The sequence below is a fragment of the Mirounga angustirostris genome, unplaced genomic scaffold, assembly GCF_029215605.1.
Source record: "Mirounga angustirostris isolate CCGP_5_RB_7025 unplaced genomic scaffold, mMirAng1.0.hap1 SCAF_12, whole genome shotgun sequence".
NCBI classification, from domain to species: domain Eukaryota; kingdom Metazoa; phylum Chordata; class Mammalia; order Carnivora; family Phocidae; genus Mirounga; species Mirounga angustirostris.
Window position 1 is genome coordinate 84646486 of NW_026991720.1, and position 20996 is coordinate 84667481.

Genomic DNA, 20996 nt, shown 5'->3' on the forward strand with positions numbered 1-20996 from the left:
TACTTGTTTATTAGGTTATTCTCTGACTCTTGCCAATAGAATGTAAGTTCCACGAGGAGTTCTAGTTTTCAGAGTCTAGAATAAACCCGGCACACAGGTTTTCAGTAACCATTAAATGAATAAATAAAAATAAGCATGATGATTTTAAAAAAGATTTGTATCTATGTATCTTTGTCAGGTATCTTTTTTTTTTAAGATTTTATTTATTTATTTGAGAGCAAGAGCACACACAAGCAGGAGGAGGGGCAGCAGGAGAAGGAGAAACAGGCTCCCCACGGAGCACGGAACCTGGAGCCCGGAGACCATCTGGAGCCCAGAGCCCATCCGGAGCCCATCCCGGAGATCATGACCCCAGCCAAAGTCAGATGCTCAACTGACTGAGCCACCCAGGCGCCCCTGTCAGGTATCTTTTTAATCTAGGGAAGCCATTAAACTCAGAGCCAGTCTTTCAAACACTATTTCACAAAGTGTTAAAATCAAGATTTTTTATAAAATACTATAATTTTACTGAACAAATATACTTTGTCATTAAATATTTTTTTAATTTATGAATATTATTTGTATAGGCTTTATCTCATCCCATTCTAATTTTTATATGTATTTATAATAATAAATTTTAGCATAGTTGTATAAGTATGTAATTTATAAATTAATGAAACTATATTAAGAAGGTGCATGCTTAAAAATTTTTACTGTGATCAAAAGTTGAGAGATCACTGGCTTAGAGGATAAAGTCAAAACTCCCAAGTTACTATCAATGATATCATGAGATAATTACATCAGATACATTATTTTTTTCTCTATCATCAAAGAGGTCCAAAAGAGAAAAAGAGCAAGGGGTTGCCTTTTCCCTTCACATTTATTTTACTTCTCACTTAATGTCCTTAATCATTCTTCATTTCTAACTATCATTTATTTAGAATAACATCTAACACTACATTATGTCCTTTATTCATATTATTACTAATTCTCATACTGCAAAATATTCCTGTTTTATGAATAAGGAAACTCAGATTGTGAGTAGCTTAAATAACTTACTCAAAATTACATAGATATGTAAGTAATGGCTAAGTTTAATCCAGATAAAACTGTTGTGATCTACATTTGCTGGAGTATCCAATATAACTTAACATTAGACACTCAAATTGCTAAAATAAAATATATCACAAAGATATGCTACTACTTCTGTCTGGTCTTTTCTTTCTTGACATCTACACATTCCTTCCTTGACCTTCTATAATTAAATTCCCTCCCATCAGTATAAAGATTATTTTTCTTACTTTTCTTAGTTACAACATATCTTAAAGATAAAACAGTGACAATTTATGTATCAATTCAATCCACGTTCTATGTTAAAATAAAATTTTCTAAACCTCCTTTAATGAGAAAAATAATAAATGGTAAGATAATTCTAGAACATACTTGAAAATATTAGATATGGCATAAACAATATATGGTTTGCAACCAATATATGGCTTGTAAATAATATAAAAACTGGCATGTAATAGAGCGGTAACAGAAAATTAAGTGTATTGGTTAAATATTCACCCTACACTTCTAGTTTAGATTAAGTTATATTTTCCAAAAATACTTTAAAAACAGATTAATCTGTTAGTCATCACAAGAATGTAGAGTATGAGAAAATAATCAGTACTTTATTATTCTTTGAGACTCTTTAGCAACATTAAAGTAATCCATATCACTATAGTCAGTTTTACAAGATTATTAAAATTCCTTCTTATTTCTAAATATTCAAGTATTCACTTATATTTCCCATAGGACCTACCAGGGTAAAAAACAGAAAGTATGTTCCACCTGAGCCACTATTAGCAGAGACAAACTTAGAGGTCGGTAAAAAATATATATATATATAAATGATGCTTCAACATCAAGGCAAGGACTTAAAAAAAGAAAAAGACAGTGAACAGTGCTGAATGTTAAACACACTACTATAAAGAATCTACCGGATGTGTCTAGGAGATGTGAGGCAACCATAGTAAATGCAATTTTGGCAAAATGGTAGACCTTGAAATCAAATTACAATGGGGGGTTAGAGGAATGAAGAAGAGGCTGAAGATGTGGGGTTAGCCAATGCCTACCTAATTATCAACCAAGAAAGGAAATAATAGTTTCTATGAACGTTGACTTTCACAAAAAAAAATTTTTTGTTTCAAGCTTTAGAACCATTAAAATACCCATCCTCTTTACTTTTCCAAAAATGAAAAAAACCAAAGCATCTGGTATATTAAGCATTAAAACCATATTTCTCTTACTTTAATAATCTTCTATTATCCATATTGTAAATTAAATAAGAAAAACTTTTTATTTTGAACATCTAATAATGCCAGTGAACAGGTTTAGTGATAAATGCTTGAACATATCCAGTCACTTCAGTTACAGAATCCTATTATTGATATCGATCTACTCTATGTTCCTCCTTGGCATTTACGTATAAACTATTTACAGTATTAAAAGTAAAGAATTACAGAGGTGTCTGGGTGCCTCAATCGGTAGAGTATGTGTATGATTCTTGATGTCAGAATTGTGAGTTCAAGCCCCACGTTAGGAGTAGGACTTGTTTTAAAAAAAAAAAAAAGTAAAGAATTACAAACATTAGGCATAAATAACAGGAAATTTCTAAATTACACAGTACATCCTGATCTATTTCTAACACCCATTTCCAACACACATTAACAAATCTTAGGCACACACAGGTCAATGGACAGAGTAGACAGAGAAAAGATGAGTAGACAAAAGGTGTCAGAGAGAGGCACAGACACAAGCAGATACACAGGAAAGGCACAGTGACAATAAGGCAAATATACCACAATACTTAATTTTTACACGATTTGGGAACTAAAAGAACTATAGATTTATTTTATTGATGCAAAATCTACTGTGAAGAAAATATATTGGTCTTTCAGATAGTGATGTACTTCGGATTTATAGCCAAGGAGTGAACAAAGAATGACTAGATACGGTATTTCAATAAAATTGATCTTTAGAATAATATTTACTTACAAGAAGGTAATGTTCTGGTTCCTCATTTTAACACTGAAAAAATATAATTTAAATTTTAGATACTATAAATATGCAGCTTATAGACTATCTTTTTTTTTTTTTAAGATTTTATTTATTTATTTATTAGAGAGGGAGAGAGAGCACAAGCAGGGGGAGCGGCAGGCAGAGGGAGAAGCAGGCTCCCCCCCTGAGCAAGGAGCCAGATGCGGGAGTTGATCCCATGACTCTGGCAGCCGCTTAACTGACTGAACCACCCAGGCATCCCAGCTTATAGAGTATCTTTAGTTTTCACACAGACGAAAACTTGTCTGATGTTTAGTATGTACTGGGTATGTGAAATAATGCTCTACCAGAGCCAACACAATATTCTCTCAAGTCATAAGGACTCTTTATGCTTCTTTTCCCCTTCTCTGAAAGAAAGTGGGTAGAACTTTATTTGGGGCTAAAACCTTAATAGTTAACAAACATTTTTTTTTTTTTTCAGTTTTGCTGCAAGGATTTTTGTTCTAGGTACTCTTCAGACTGCCTGCCTAGTGAACTATCATTCTCTTTCCCTAAGAAAAGTCCCTTCCCTTACATACACCTAAACAAGCTCCCTACCTTGGTCACCTCACACAATACTCCTCTCACTGGCAAGTTGATGGACTCTTTCAGGAATGTGAAAATGAGATTGAGCAACTCTAGTCTTTCTGATCTCTTACCCTAAACTGAAATAAAGTGAGTAAGACAGGTTAGACACCAAAAGGGATGCCTTTATTCAGAATATGCAGTCCCAAACAGTGAAGCCAAAACGCAAAGAGAAAAATAAAGCAGCTGCAAAGAAGCAAAGACAACAGCCCTGGAGACACATACAAACTGAAAAATTGTTGAAAGGGGCTGTGAAGAGAAAAGGCAAGATTATAGACAGCTTTCCATTTCTTGACTCCCGTGCTTCAAGCAGCTCAAGGGCAGTATTCTAATAATTTTTTTTTCCACTTAAGCCAGTTTGGAAGTAGGCTGCAAACAAAAATCTATACCAACAAAGAACTGTTCTGTATTTCTCATGTCCCACTTTTTTTTATTGACTTTCTTCCTAAATAGTAAGAATGCAATTGTTGGCCTAGGCAACATCATGTCATAGAAAAAGCATCTGCTTTTATAACTTGGAACAAACTCGGCTCTGCCAACTTCTAACTGTAAAACCTGCAACAAGCTCCTTCTTAATTTTTAAACAGTTTTAATGTTTCTTTTAACATAAAAGGGTCTATAACTTATGAGTAAATCCATAGTACATAACATGAGAAGGTATCCAGAAAAACTATTCTTCACATGTTGGTGTCATGGACTCCAGAACTCCTTTCATTTCTTACTTTGGTTCTGGTCCCAAACGTGTAGTCTCAAAACCTCTTGAGTTATCTTATGCAAAACTCACATTTGCTAAGAAATCCAAACTAAGCAAGAGGTCTATCACTATAAATAATATGTGTAGGTCCTAAAGATTTTTTTAATGTAATTTTTTTATAGGGCACTTTTAACAGGAGCCAATTAAAAACCCTAATCTAATCATCTAAGAACTATATAAAAAGTACTATTTTATATATCTGAGATAAAGTAAAATTACCAGATTTAAGGAATATTTTAAAAATATATTAATATTAAATATTATTTATTTATATTAATTATATTTATTTATATTATATTATTTATATTAATATAATATTAATTTACATTAATTATAAATATTAATATTAAAAAGAAAACTAATAGCACTTAGAAACACATGGGTTTTATTTATTATTTACTTATTTTTAGATTTTATTTATTTACTTGACAGAGAGAGATAGCGACGGCAGGAACACAAGCAGGGGGAGTGGGAGAGGGAGAAGCAGGCTTCCCGCCGAGCAGGGAGCCCGATGTGGGGCTTGACCCAGGACCCTGGGATTATGACCTGAGCAGAAGGCAGACGCTTAAAGACTGAGGCACCCAGGCGCCCCAGCGCTATCAGTTTTCTATATCTGAAAGGCCTTTTATGCTAGTCCATCTGACAAACTCTTCCTTCAGGAGTCAGCTCAAATGTGGTCTCTTTTGCGGAAATGGTCCATATCCTCCCTCTAAGGTTTATTTATTTATTTTTTTTAAGACTTTATTTATTTGCAAGAGAGACAATGAGAGACAGAGAGCATGAGAGGGAGGAGGGTCAGAGGGAGAAGCAGACTCCCCGCCAAGCAGGGAGCCCGATGCGGGACTCGATCCCGGGACTCCAGGATCATGACCTGAGCCGAAGGCAGTCGCCCAACCAACTGAGCCACCCAGGCGCCCTCCCTCTAAGGTTTATATCTTGAATACACTTCCATTGGACTAATAAGACATCTTGAATTACTATTGAGTACCTTGTGTATACTATGTTAGTAGCTTTATATACAAACTGTTTTGATCTTGGTCCATCCAAGTAGGTATTATATCCACAATTTCCCCAGATAACCTGCTTATAATCCTAGCACAGCCAGGCTCCAAACCTTGCTATCTTTCTACTAGCCTGGAAGGTCTAAGGTTTTTGGAACCCAAGCCCCTTGAGAATCTAAGAGCTGTGAACCTTCTCTACCCCACCCCCCCAAATGGGCTTATACACAAAATACTATGTATGATTTGAAAAGGTTCACAGCCCCCTGAAGCTCATCCAATGCCTCCAGGAAAACTTCCTGCTGCTTCTCACAAGTCTGTTCACAGTTGGTAAAGTTCTTGAGGAAAATGACTGTCATATTTTCAATTGCCAATTCTACACACATTACCTAGGGCATAGTGGCCACTCCAGGAACATCTTATGTATGAACAGTGGATGGCAAGAATCATGGAAAAATGACAGGGATACAATGCAGGGATTTTTGCATTCCTTCAGAGCCTACCAGGGTAGCTATTCAAATGTTGTTAAATAGCTTTTCAAATGCAGATTACATCTAAGAACAGTTATTACAAGAAATATAGATTAGCATGTAATGTAGCATATATCCCAAGGCCTCTGAGATTAACATGATCCACATTCCACATTCTCTAGGAAAAACTCTGAGGGACCAACTATTTATATCCGCCATAAACCAGTTCATAGACATTATAATATTATACAAATGGAAACAAGACATTTGTGTATTTCACAGAGAAGGAGATAATTGTCAGGGCTTGACTGCATGAATCTAAAAATTTTTTTAGAATCTCAAGAACCTAAGAATCTAAAAATACTACAGGATAAAAAAATAAAAATAAAAATACTACAGGAAATATGAAATGTTGGAAGAGAAGTTCAACTATCTGGAAGAAATTTAAGGTGTAGAATAACTGCATACCACTGGACTTACATGAGGCAAATCTTGAACTCAAATCTAATGCAAGGCTTTTTTCCATGATGTTAAAAACCAAATTTTACAATGGAGATATTATTACAATAGAGATATTATTAATAGACATATCATTACGATGAGATATTACAATGGAGAAGTTCCTAAGATCAACTGGGCTAAAATATTTACCCTAGAAAGTGAGAATTACATTTTTGCTTTTGACTTTGGGGTGAACGTGGTAAAGTCATTCTAAATTTTTAATGTTTTTTTTTTTTGGATTTTATTTATTCATTTGAGACTGAGAGATACAGAGAGAGAGCATGAGCAGGGGGAGAGGCAGAGGGAGAGGGAGAAGCAGACGCCCCGCTGAGCCGGGAGCCCAACATTGGGCTTGATCCCAGGATTTGGAGATCATGACCTGAGCCAAAGGCAGCTGCTTAACCATCTCAGCCATCCAGGCACCCCAATTTTTAGTGTTTTGATCTTCAAAGTACTGGTCTCTAAGGAAAGTTTTCTAAGAAATGGAAAAAGTATGTTTAATAGTACAACCACAGATAAGATTTCATTCAAGAACAAGAAATAACTTATTCTAGAGGGAACGGGATATATACAGCAGAGTACAGGAGTTTAACACTGCAAAGGTAATGTGGGCCTATGTTCAGAAGGCTCTGAATGCCAAGCTAAGAAGTGCAGACTTTATCCTATTGGGCTGTGATTCTAAACTAGGGCAAAAGTTACAAAATTGGGAGAAGAGGAGAAAGGGAATTTGGGAAGACAGCATATAATTACAGTTTGAAAATAAGCAGAGCTTGGATCTGATGCTTTGATTTGGCTTAGCCATTTAAAATTCTAATAATTTTAATGGTCATCAAAGGGAGCCTTGGGTTGTTTTTGAACTTACATTTTTTTTTTTTAATAAAAATAAAGTCATGTTTCTTTCTTTCTTTTCTTTTTCTTTGTAGGCTCCACACTGGGCGTGGAGCCCGATGTGGGGCTTGAACTCACAACCATGAGATGGAGACCTGAGCTGAGATCAAGAGTTATGAAGCTTAACCAACTAAGCCACGCAGGCACCCCAAAAATAAAACCGTGTTTCCACAGTACTACATAAACATATTACAGAAAATAGAACTAAGCAGCAACACAGGGACTAAAATTCATATATCCTGATTTTACAACCAGTATGCTTTCTATTATCCCACAGATGCCAACACTTGAAAATGGTACTTTAGGAAAGTGAGTATGATATGTGGAATGGATTGGATAAGGCAAGAAACTAGAGGCAAGAAGAGAACAGCAGCTATTGCTGTAATCACTCCCAAGACACCCACAAGTTACAAGATACCACTATTTCTGAAGAAATGCCAGTAACATGATATCTGGATTTTATTAATGAAATCTAAAATCAAAAGTTAAAAGTAGATATTTTATTAAAATTAATATTCTAAGATAATGGTCCCCAAGTAGGATTCATGGAGTGGGGGGATATATAAGTAGTTACTTTAAGTGGTTCCCTGAATCCTTATGCATACCAACCAGTGTCCAGAGAAAAATATGTACTATTTTTCATATTTATGCAGAAGATATTACAATTAATAAAACCCTATTAATCTAAAACTTTTCCTGAATGCAGTCCAGCACTTTACCTCGTATTTTCTTTTTCAGTGGGTACTGAAAATACAACCACATTGTGTAAGCACGCACAGAAGTGTATATGCATAGAAGGGGGAAAAGCACTTCTCATGCTCATCTAAGAAGACAAGCTGCTTGGACCATTTGAAGAATCCACCTGAAGAATAAATCTCTTACAGTTTTAAGCTCACTGCAATTTCTGCTCATGCAATGGCCATTAATGCCTATTAAGTGCCAGGCACTATAATAAGCAATGAGGATACAGAGAAAATTAAGTCCCAGTTGCTAGCCCTGGAGGCTCTCAGTTGGGGAAGTTAGAAATGTAAATGTTTATGAATCTAATGAACTGAGTGCTATAGAAACATAGAAGTGTTTAACATATAAACAAAAAATTTTTAATCTATCTAAATGTTAATGTCTTACTTTCAGTTTCAAACTGTCAAAAAACTTTTTCAAACTAAATGTCAAATATTGAAGGAAAAAAACTAACAGTATTCTAAAAGTAAATACACAGAATAAAACATTCTGGAGAATTAACACTTTTAAATTTGTACTATGCTGTCTCTGGTAAGCCATGTGGAGAGTTACTTAAAAGTTTACTTCCACTTGAAAAGTTAGTTAGAATCAAAGTATGTTTGGCTGGATACTCATCAAAGGATGGATAAGAAACTAAACCAGTCGCAAATGTAAAAACAGACAATATTTCTTACCACTCTAGGTTTTAAAAACACATTAAACATACAGCACCATTTATATAAACCTACTAAGATATTTTAAAAACCTACAAGCCAACCACAAGATACACTTCACACGACTAGGATGGCTATAATCAAAAAGAAGACAAGGGTTAGTGAAGATGTAGAGAAATTGGTGGGAATGTAAAATGTGAACTCCAGTCTAGTGGTTGCCCAGAAAGTTCAATGGTTACCATATCACTCATTAATTCTACTCCTAGGTATATACCCAAGATAAAGGAAAACATATATCCTAACAAAAACGTGTACATAAATGTTCATAGTAGCATTATTCATAAAATACAAAATATTCTATTTTATGTATTATATATAAAGAAAATATTACAAAAAGTGGAAACAACTCAAAAGTCCATCAATGGATGAACAAAATGTGGTATATCCATACAATGGAATATTATTTAGTCATAAAAAGAAATGAAAGGGGCGCCTGGGTGGCTTAGTCGTTAAGCGTCTGCCTTCGGCTCAGGTCATGATTCCAGGGTCCTGGGATCAAGCCCCGCATCGGGCTCCCTGCTCAGCGGGAGGCCTGCTTCTCCCTCTCCCACTGCCCCCTGCTTGTGTTCCTGCTCTCGCTGTCTCTCTCTCTGTCATATAAAATAAATAAAATCTAAAAAAAAAAAAAAAAAAGAAATGAAATATTTTTGATTCCAGCAACACCTGGATGAACCTTGAAAATGTTATATTAAGTCAAAGAACTCAGTCACAAAACACCACTTATTGTATGATTCCATTTATATAAGGCAAATCTATAGAAGGTAGATTAGTGGTTGCCTAGGGCTGGGGGATAGGAAAGGGAGGAAGAATGACTGCTAATGGGCATGGGCTGTCTTTTGGAGTGATAAAAATTGATGATAATGATGACTGCACAATTTTGTGAATATACTAAAAACTATTAAATGATACAGCTTAAATGAATGAATTTTATGGTAGGTGAATTACCTCTCAAAAAAACTTACTGATTTTTAAAATACCTACAAGCCACAATATTAAACAGTTTAACAAAGAAAAATTTTATACTTATTTAGGCTGTGCAGCATAAAATCTTCCAGGTTTCCCGTCTTTCCTCCCTCCTTTTTTCTAACATTTCAAACCCAGAATTCAAATAAAAAACTTCAGAGATCTCAGTTCTTGTTATCTTTTACAATTATATTTAAACAGCAATCATTTCACAAAAGAGGACATACATGTAGTTAAGAAACATGGAAAATATTGCACCTATCTTTTCTTAAAAAAAGAAAAGCAGGGTGTGGGAAGGGAGCTCTCCTTCAATCTGTCTTCCTCTGGTTTCTACCATCTACTTTCAGAATGTTAAATGTAAATGTTAAGAATTTATACCCATTTTACCTATTTTCTCCTCAATCAACTATAATCTAAATTCTTCCCATATCCCACCCAAACCACTTTTTGTGGTCACCAAATCACTCCTACTTGGCAAATAGAATGGGTATGTTCTCAACCTCACCTTACCAATCCTCCAGAAGTATTTGATTTTGCTAACTACTCCTTTCCCGAAACTCTCCCAGGCTTTTCTGACACCCTCTGGGTTCCCTTTCCTCCTCTCTGAGCACACCTTCTCGGGGACAGTCACTGGCTCCTCCTTTTGGGGCTGCTCTTTAAATGCTGCTGCTCTCCAACCTAAAGCTGGGCACTCTGTATTCTCGTCTGAATAAACTTACTTGCTCCCACGCTTTCCACTACCTCTTGATTACATGATGATTTCCAAATTTTTAACTATATCCTGTCAGCTCTCTTGAGCTCTACATTTCTACTCAATATCTCAGGCACCTCAGTTTATCACATTTAAAACTAAACTGATTCTCTTCTATCCTGAAATTTCCAACCATCTTCTACTTGGTTCCCTCTACTTCTTTCTCCTCCCATACTCTGAACCATACCAAATGGTATTTTCTAACTTGGGTGATAGTATACCAAACTAGGAACCTTGGAGTCATACTGTAAATATTCCTTTCTCCTTGACCACCCACGTCTACTGAATCACTGAAACTTCTTTCTTAATCCTTATCAGATCCTATATATACTCTATATTCTGCTGTTTTAGTTTAAGTTCGGGCCCTCATCTCACTTCTTATATTTCAACAGCTTCCAAAATGCTCTCCTTCATCACTAATTCCATCCTTAATACTGTCACCAGAATCAACTATCTACAACACAAATCTGTCAAATGGCTGCTTACTCTTCTTAAAACATACAGTGGCTCTCTAAAGACCCATAGTAGTGATTCTTAGCTTTTCTACTAGAACCTATCTGAACGAAAGAAGTGAAGACTCATACTAAAGCAGACTGGGGCAACAGGTGGGAGTGAGTGGTTGGAGGTGGGGAAACACTCACTGCTAGAATGTTCAGTTACTATGTGTATTTTCTTAATACCTGCCTGCTGTCCAGGTGACTCTAATAAGAGTTGCAGTATAGAACTATTCAAAATTACTGGTATTGAACTAGTGAATAAATTGTAGCATAGATGCAAGAACTTCCACAATCTAACCCCTACTAACTTTCTCAGCAGCATCATTAATGCTTACCATGCATTACTTCACTGGTTATCAAAGTATGGTTCAGGGACAGCCTGCCCCTTGACCATTTCAGAGAGTCCATGAAGTTAAAACTCTTTTCCTAATAATAATAAGTTATGTTTCCTCACCTGCAAATGTGAGAACACACAGACCTTAACACAGTAATTTTTAAAAATTATTTTCATTCTCTTAGGAATGTACAGTGGACTTTTCTAGAGTACATGGCATGTCATGCTATGTGAAATGTACCACTGCAACCATATGAATGAAGCAGATATGAGAATCCAGTTCTCTTCTATTAAGCCAGACATTAAAGAAATTTGAAAAAATATAAAAATGTTTCTTCTCAGTAATTTTTGTTTTGAATAATTATCATATAGTTAATACAGAATGGTTTATTATTACCTTAAAGTGGATTATTTTTTAAAATATTTGTTTTAATTTGTAGTACAGTAAATAAACAAAAGCTTTCTGGGGCCCTTAATAATTTTTAAGAATGTAAAGGACTCTTGAAACCAAAAGGTGTTAACCGCTCTGTTATAGCTGATTATCTACCACTCCCCTAAACATGTTCAACTTTATTTTTTTTAAAGATATATTTATTTATTTGAGAGTGAGAGAGAGAGAGTGCGCTCACTCAAGCGTGCATGTGGAGGGAGGGGCAGTCTCCAGCAGACTCCCTGCTGAGCCCAACACAGGGCTTGATTCCTGGGCCCATGAGATCATGACCTAAGCCAAAACCAAGAGTCCAACACTCAACCGACTGAGCCACCAAGGCACCCCAAACATGTTCAACTCTAAAACCTCCATCCCTTTACATAGTGATGCACCCTCCACCACTAGCCTAGTCCCAGCCAGGTCCCAAAGGACCTCAGATGTATCCTGGAGAAACAGAACAAAAAGAACAGAGGTTTTGGGGTGCCTGGCTGGCTCAGTTGGAGGAGCATGTGACTCTTAATCTCCGGGTTGTGAGTTAGAGCCCCATGTTGGATATAGAGATTACTGAAATAAATAAACTTTTTAAAAAAGAACAGAGATTTTAAAGTCAAGCAGAATACTTAACTTCTCAGAGTATGCTTCCTTATGTGTAAAATACAGGTTATATCTACCTCATAAATTGTTGACATGTTAAGTAAGACAGGGTGTAGAGTATCTGGCACAGTGTTTAGTATATAAAAGGGGCGAAAAATGTTAATTTCTTTTCTACTTAAAATAATTTGTAAAGTCACTAACGTTAGTGTAGTAAAATGAAAACCGCCTAACAATTATTTAATCATAACAAAGCAAACAGACTGGTTTTTTTGAACAGTTCTGTCAGGATTACTATTTGTAGAACAGATGGTTTTATATAATAAATTCCTTGAAATGGATAGCTTCTATGGTAGTTCTTGGGTACCTCTGATAGATAAATTAAGTTCAGATCACCTTAAAACATCAAAGTTATTTTAAATAACATTTTAACATAACAATAGATGCATCGCTTGCTATTATACCTCAGTTCAGCTTTAGAAAAATGTCCTTAAATACTCTCCTCCCAATATTTCACAAAAAAGTACGAGAATTCACACCTCCGCTACATCCTGTTTTTTAAATACTCCACTGAATTCACTCATTATATTTTTGTTTTCACCTTCAGAAATGGAGAGAGAACTGGTTTGTAAGCCGAAACTGCTGTATTTACTTGTAGCTTAAGTGTCATCTTTTATGATTTTTTTAATATACAAGCGTTAAATGTAAATTAGATAAACTTCAGCCTGATCAAAAGGAATCTACTTCTTGTTTCAGTGTTTTAGACATTATAAACCTTTATTTATTTATTTGCTTACTTATTTTTAAGTAGGCTCCATACACAGTATGGAGCTCAACAGGGGGCTTGAACTCATGACCCTGACATCAAGACTTGAGCTGAGATCAAGAGTTGGCCACCTAACGGACTGAGCCAGCCAGGAGCCCCTAGACATTATAAAGCTTTAAAAAGCACAAGAGAAGGATTGAAAACAAAAGCCCAGATACCTCTTTCCTTCTATGTCTAGTTATCTGTAACTGACTACATAAATCAGCTAGATGAGTCTACACAGACCTTAGCACAAACTAATATGTTAGATGATGACCCTAAATATCAGTCTCATACCTCAGCCCTATGAAGTATGTAGCATTTTTCTTCCTTAAAAGATGAGAGAAATCAGTTATACTATTTTCTTCTAAGTGGCCTGCCCAAAGTCAAACAGCTAGACCATGAAAGAGATGGCATAAAACCCAGGTCTGTCAAACATGAATACATACCACTCTACTGTATACATTTGCTTGTCATGATCACTGTCTGCCATCTTGTAAAGAAGACCAAGTCAAAATAGTTGAAATTGAGTTCTGGATCTGCCACAAATCAGATGTTTAACCTTCAACATGTAAGTAATCATCTTGATGCTGTAATTTTACACCATCTTAGTATCTTAGTTTTCTACTCTTTAGGGGCGGGCTGGGGAGGACGCAACACACCAAGGCCAAGAATAGACAACTCAATGAATAGTTAATGACAGATGGAAATTTTTCTGTCCTTACTAGTCATCAAAAATTTCAAATTAATACAAGATACCATCTTCCAACCATCAAATTATCAAAGATCAAGATAATTAAACGAACACTCATGCATTACTGACAGTTGTATAAACAGATACAACTTCTTCAGTTATTTATAAACATGTATTAAATGTTTATATCCTTTTACCTAGTACTTCCACTACTGGAAGATATCTTATGCAACAATCCAAAATAAGGAAGTTTTACGCATAAATGTTCAATACAGAATTATAATATGTAATAGAAAATAAATGGCCTAAACATTCAACCACAAGGAAATGATTAAGCTATAAAATAGTTGCCAGGTGAAATATTATATAGCCACTGAAATGATTTTTACAAATGAAAAACACTTATCAAAATGTTAAGTTGAAAAAAACCCCAACAATATAAAATGAAATATATAACATGGTCACACAGATGCATTAAAAACATTAACAGAAACCACCTTTGGGTGATGGGACTAGAAAGACAGGATCCAACAATGGGAGGAACACAGTCTGCATGTCCACTCCACTTTCCTAAGAGTAAGGCATTATTAATTATTATTCTATAATCTCCAAATTTGAAATAATGAACACTAGTACTTCATAACTGAATATAATAGCTAGATTATTTCTAAGACTCAGTTCTAAAATGCTAAAATTTAAAAATGCATTTTTGATCCACAGAAGAATTTAAAAATAACAGAACACTTAGAATTACTAGCTGATCTTCTATTCTCTTTCCATGGCAGAGGGAACATGGTTTCCCTCCAGCCTTCCAGTCAAGGGAAAAAGCAGCACCATCTATCAGTCTTAATTATAGCTATTACTTATCAAATCATGGAATAAAAAAAGCAGGCACTATAAAATAGCCTTAGTCATCAAATTTCGAATTTCGAATCACCTAGCTATCTGTAGGTATTATGGAAGAAAAAAGAAACTCATTCACTACTCAGAAATGAACTCTCCAATAGGAATCCCTGACTCATCCCCAAAGCATGAACCCCAAGGCTACTTCCCCAGTACAGAAGTTCAGAGACTGGGCACCTGTCCTGATGGCCTTCATCACCAAACAATGCTCTTTCCTGAGAGGATATGCCCAGGGATAACAAGATGACTAGCATGCAAACTAGAAGAGACCAAGGACCACACCACCTCTTCTTCCATAACCAAAATAAAGCCTGTTTTAAACTTTTAAACTATCCTAAGTAAGTATTTTCTATTTGCTAAAAAGTAGTAACAAGGGGACTCCATCCAATTACTGTTAAGTGACTATCCAAAAGATACCAACACAATAAAAATTCTCACTAGTAAGAAGAGAAAATATCCTCTTTTCTTTACCTCCCTTGGATCAAAAATTAATTTTTCAAAACTACATAGGCTAAATATCAACAGAAAATGTTTAAAATAAGGCAGATTATTTTATCTATATTTTTCCGTTTTCAAAAGATACGAAATCTTACTCCTCTCCTCTATTATTGGTCTAGGAAGACGGGAATCACAAAGCTCAACAATACTATTATAATACTGTATAAGGTCAACGATCTATTTTATAAGCTGTTAACAATTTTAATGCTAAAGCTTTACTACATCCTAGTCTCTTTAAAATGTGAAAAAGTATTTCAGTGCTAAAAGTCATTTCACCTGCACCTTGTAAACAATTAAACCGTACTTTGAAACAAAAACTAGCCAATGTTTGCTGCTCTTTCATTTTCATCGACATTAACTGTGTACCCTTTTTACAATCAAGAATCTCGGAGTTAAGTGATTATTCTTGGAGGTGTATCTTGTCCAGGAGCAAAATTTTCCCTAGCTTATTTCCCATTCCTAAACCCCCGCCAAGGCTAAGGAGCAACCACTTCCCAAAGTCCCACTTCCTTTTCCATTCCCCAGACCTCCAGAGTTTCCAACGCCCCAGTCTTGCGCAATATCCGTAGGAGCCGCAGCCGCAACCACCGCCTCCTAAACCGAGAAACAACCCTGAAGGGAACATTGTCCAGCAGAAAAATAAAAGGGGGGGGGGATGTAGGAAGTCGACTTCTGGTCCCACGCCTTTGGATCTGACCCCCTCACAAGTGATGTATCTAGAGCAATTTCACGAACAAGACTTTTAACCTCCTCTCCAGCCGGTCTGCCCAAGCAGAGGGCGGAAAGGGGGGGGGGGGGGGAGGCTGGAAGGTTATCTCCCAGTTCAGGGCTTCGGCCCGTTTCGTTGCCTCCGCCCCACCAGGACTATTGTTCCCAAGTTCCCCACCCCCACCCCGGATAGGAAGTGATAGTCACATCCCCTCCGCCTTCCACAATATCCCCTAGGGAGTCCGAAGTAGGCTTCCTTCTGGATAACCGACCCCTGCACACACACACTTACCCCCTCTAAACCTAAAGTCATGATGACCCCAACGCCATCTCACACCTGAGTCTCAAGAGACACGAGATGGGACGGGGGTAAATGGAATTGGGCAAGCCACGGGATTCCCTACGGACAATCCTTTCCCAAGCCTTGGAGATAATAACTACGAACCCCAAAACGGCAGAACTCCTACCTTGCCCACTTCTGAGACCAGCTTGAGCAAAGGGACCCCACGAGTTAATGCCAACCTCAACATCCCCGTTCCTCCATCAGCCGCGATCTGCTCTCCCTGGGTAGACACCTTGCCTCGACCCTACAAGGAGGGGCAGGCTGGATGGGGAGCGGGGGGTGAAGAGACGAGTCCCCCCGCCTCGGGTCTGCACCTCAGTCGCCTCCGGCTCCCGGCCCAAGAAACAATAGGTGGTCGCGGGCGGCAGTGCCGAGTACGGGCTCGATCGGGGCCGCTCCCTTCGCTCCCCTCGCTCCCCCCGCTCCCCCGGCGCCCGCGGAGGGGGCCGCGAAAGCGTGAGGGGAGGAAAGGAGGCCGAGGGACGGAGGCGGTCTCACCTCCTGCCCGCCTCCAAGACCACCCGGCCCTAGGAGTTGATGCGCGCCCCCTCCGCCCCTCTCCTCACAGCCGCACACAAAGCGCTGGCGGCCCGGGCCGGCCGGGCGAGGCGGCGGTGGGCTTCGGTGCCGGCGAGAGCAGGCGACAGCAAGGGGAACGACTCACCATGAAGTCCCGGGCGAAGTTGTCCTCCCCATTGTGGTCCGGACTCTTCATGGCCTGTACCCTCTGGATGAATTTCCTCAGGATCTCCACTTGCTCCATCCTCCCGCGTCCCCCCGGCTGCGGTGGCTGGCCCCCCCGCCGCCCGCCCGCCCGGCGCAGAGCCCGCTCAGTCTTCCCCAGCTCGCTTCCCCAGCCCTTCCCCTCCCGCCCGACCCCCGCCAAGCCTCGCCGCTCCCTGCTCCTCCCCACCGCCTAAGGCGGCGGCAGCGGAGACACCGGCCCGGCTCCCGACCCCACAACTTCCAGGAGCAGCCGCCGTTCTCCCACAGTACGAGGCAAGCCGCTGCGGCTAGCGCCAACCCCAACCCCCAGCTTGCTCCATCCTCCTTCCCCGCCCTCCTCCTCTTTCGTTGGAGACGCCGCCACCGCCTCAGGAACACGGCTCTCCGCTCGCCCTGCCCCCCCTTCCCGGTTCCTCCTTCACCCCCCCCCCCACTAGCAGCCGCAGCCGCCTCTCCCCACGGGCGCGGCCCCGCCGCCACCCCGACGCGCGGCCCCGTGCTGTGGCTCCGCCCCAGGCGCTGGGACGCCCGGTCCGCCCCCTCCCAACTCGCCTCTGGACCACTCCCCCCAAGCCCGCCCCGCTGGTCCCAGCCCCTCTCCGAGTGGCTGGAAGGCTCTTGGCTGTCGTCTGGGCGACTTGACTCTACTTCCGGGGCGTGGTCCCGCCCGGGCTGTAAGTCGATCTGAGGAGGTCTGGCAGGAGGGAATTCGCCTCTGAGCAGGGTAAACCCTAGTCAGTCACATAAGATTATAGTTGGAACTTGCGGGCTCACGGCCTACTGGTGGGAAAAGCATATTTTTAGAGTGCTTCCGCGCCGCCCATGGCTGTGGGCTGGGACTACGAGTCCCGGCCCGCGGGAATCCAGGAGCGGGGGCGGGAGAGGGCGGTGGTAGGAAAGAGAGGCATGCTGGGAACTGTAGTTGTGTCACCCCCGCGTTCACAGCAGGTATGTCTTCATCTTACTAGTGGTTTGGTGACTGTTGACGGCAAGTAGACCTTGTCACTTTGGGGAATGGCTACGGCCCAGAGAAATGAAACGTTTCTTGAGTGAAAGGACTTTTGCAAATCCGTCTAAACCCTGGCGACTGAGCGTCTAAGATTTGGAGTGCTTTCTAATACCTACCGCGCATGTGGCGAGGGCTCAGTGTTTGCTGAATGAAAGGGAATTTGTCGTCTTGCGCTTAGATTCGCAGCCCTTCAGAAGTGACTTTTCTCCATAGAATGGACTTTATAAATTTTCATACATCTTTGCAAATCTTCTAGTAATCAGAGAATATCTGTTTTAGTCTAACTCACCATTTTACAAAAAAAGCGATTTGTCTAAGATCCCCCCCCCAGCATATTCTTAGCAGAGACAAAACTAGAACTCAAATCTTACTGCTTTCAGTACAACACTTATATTGCCTCTCACTAAGGAAGGTAAAGATGTGGTAATGTGACAGAAGTGAAGGATTTGATCCGTGGACTTCTTTTAGTTCCTTATACCCACAAAAACATTTTTTACAGATAAGCTGGGGAATCTGGTTAAATAGGAAACATAAGTTTAAAAATAATAACAACTAATGTATCCAATCCCATCCTCCTCTCAGAAATATGCATTTCCAGGTGTGCCCTTCTAAATCTCTTCCTATACGTTTATATGTTGTATGTGCATATAAAAAGATACAGTTTTGTTCTGTATTTAAAAATTTACTTAGAGGAATAGTTCAGTTTCTAAGGTAAGCTTTATCTGAAGCAAGGGTCTGGAGTATTTTACTTTAATCAGATCCTGAGACTCAGTTTCACTGGATGTAAGAAAAGATCAGGATCTGGGCTTGCTCACCTACCAAGACAGCTCACTGTAGGTAACCCTTTTCCCCCAGAACTGGGAAAGAAATTAGACTCTAAGCAAAGAAATGGGTAGATGATCAGGAGTGGCTGTACTTTCGCTGTATCAAAAGAATGAACAAACCACAGGGTGGTTGATAAAGACTATATGCTAGACAAGTTGTCTAATAGTCTAGGGACAGTCTGATGGAAAGTGTTACTTGTTTTGAGTTATTGAGTCTCATTTTGGCTAGTGTTTTTGCAGTGTTTTTACTTTCCCTCTTACTGGCAGTTTTCTCTTTCTTATAAAACGTGAGTGTATTTTGAGTTCTTAACAGCTACCTTTGGCGTCTGATAAAGGTTAGGGAAAACAAATGTAAAGTACCCTTATGTATTTCAGCTCTTTTGCAAAGGCTTAGCCATGCTTTCATCATTTTAGTATACTTAGGTCACGTTTCGATCTACAAATAATTTTTGAGCACCTCAGAATATGAGGCGTTGTGCCGTGTGTGAGAGATACAAAAATGTTTTAGGGGTGGCTTCTTAGAGTTTATAGCCTGGTTCAGGAGACAGGAAAAACAATAAACTTAGTTATATCGTGAGTTAATAAATACCAAATGAGTGATACGGACATTGAGTGGTTTAGCAATTCTGAGAAGAGACTTGTGAACCAGTTATCACATGCAGTGGTCACAGAGGACCTTGAAGGATATGTAAAATTGGGTTTGAACAGAAAGAAGAACCCCCAGATAAGAGAAGTGTTGAAACAAAAAACATGAAGACAGCAAAGCAGAAGTTTGAAGGACAACTTTTATATGCCTGTGAGGGTGCTAAAGTAGATAGGGATTGGAGAGCATTAAATGCCTGGCTAATGATTTGGACTTCATATTGTCAGTGGGAGCCACCAAAGGTTTTTGAGAATAGAAGGAAAAATAGGAAAATAGTAATCTGGCATTTTTTGGATAAAGCGTGACTTAATAAGGGGAGAGAATGGAATGAGGTATTAGGAGCCAATATATGAAGCAACAAAAGCTGTAACTAAGGTCATAGCACCACAATTACAAAGACATAGATGGAGATGAGAGAGACAAAGAACTCACAGAACTAGGTGACTGACTGACTTAGTGGACAAGAAAGAAGGTAGAATTAAAAATGACTGAAATTACCAGATTGGGAGAGATCAGAAAGTTTGACGGAACACAGGACTATGCATGGTTTGGGCAAATGGGAACGTTCATGCACCAATGGTGAGAGAAATCTGCACATCTTTGGAGGCAGTTTGGCCATAAATGTATAAAAATGGAAACGTCATGCATGTTGTAGCTGAAAAATTTATAGATAATATTTACAGCTGTATACAAACATCTATGCTTATTGCAGCCTTATTTGTAATGGCAAGAGTAGAAACAACGTGCCTGCATATCAAAAGGCACTGGTTAAAAAACAAAATCACATACATATAATTAAGGTTTTTTAAAATTTTTTTAAAAAGATTTTATTTATTTGACAGAGAGAAAGAGAGAGCGCACAAGCAGGGGGAACGGCAGGCAGAGGGAGAGGGAGAAGCAGGCTCCCTGCTGAGCAGGGAGCTCAATGCAGGGCTCAATCCCAGTTCCCTGGGATCATGACCTGAGCCAAAGGCAGCCACTTACCCGACTGAGCCACCCAGGCGCCCCTAATTAAGTTTTTTGAGGCCATTCAAAATATGAAAAAAATAGTCTATGTATGTTGATGTGAAATAGGTCCCAAGATCTTCTTATTAAATGAGAAAAGCTAGGCATTGTGTTATATGTATTCTTACTTTTATGTAAAATGGAATGTGGATAAAATGCTTGAACACAGAATTTTTCTGAAGGATATTTCAAAAACTTAGCCGTGTTTGCCTCTAGGAAGGCCTTGACAATTTTTGGTAGAAAGGAGACAACTTCCAATGTGTATACCCTTTTATATTCTAAATATTTTTCTGTGTATGCATTACTTTTCCAACAAAATTAAATCTATTCAGATTTTTTAGACTTTCAATCTAGATGATAGATAGGAAGAATGGCAATATATTTAATAAAAACACCCGAATGAAAAATGAAAGCAGCTCTTATTTGGGAGATTTTTTAAAATAGCCCAGGCTAAGTTTCGAAATGCTGACCTGTTTACACAAGAATTCTCAAGAAAAGACCACCTCGCACGTCCTCAGCCACAGCTGCACTTGACCCACATTAACCAATCCATGTAAAC

General features: G+C 38.9%; 2 protein-coding genes across 11 annotated transcripts in view; one reads left to right on the top strand and one right to left on the bottom strand.

The window, feature by feature from the left end:
• The window catches only part of PTPN12 (protein tyrosine phosphatase non-receptor type 12), an 88655-nt gene extending 71579 nt beyond the window's left edge, over positions 1 to 17076 (bottom strand). For 2 of the 7 annotated variants that reach the window (XM_064575375.1, XM_064575374.1), the window contains exon 1: positions 16895 to 17072. In XM_064575375.1, coding sequence (XP_064431445.1) covers positions 16895 to 16993 — 99 coding nt within the window. In that variant the 5' untranslated portion in view covers positions 16994 to 17072. Of the gene's footprint in view, positions 1 to 16894 lie in introns of all 7 variants that reach the window. The other 5 variants (XM_064575379.1, XM_064575377.1, XM_064575376.1 and 2 more) reach the window with 5 other exon arrangements.
• A 477-nt stretch (positions 17077 to 17553) lies between these two features.
• GSAP (gamma-secretase activating protein) overlaps positions 17554 to 20996 on the top strand; it is a 198634-nt gene continuing 195191 nt past the window's right edge. For 2 of the 4 annotated variants that reach the window (XM_064575366.1, XM_064575368.1), the window contains exon 1: positions 17716 to 17904. The gene's annotated coding sequence lies outside the window, so the exon portion shown is untranslated. Of the gene's footprint in view, positions 17681 to 17715; positions 17905 to 20996 lie in introns of those variants that run through there. The other 2 variants (XM_064575365.1, XM_064575364.1) reach the window with 2 other exon arrangements.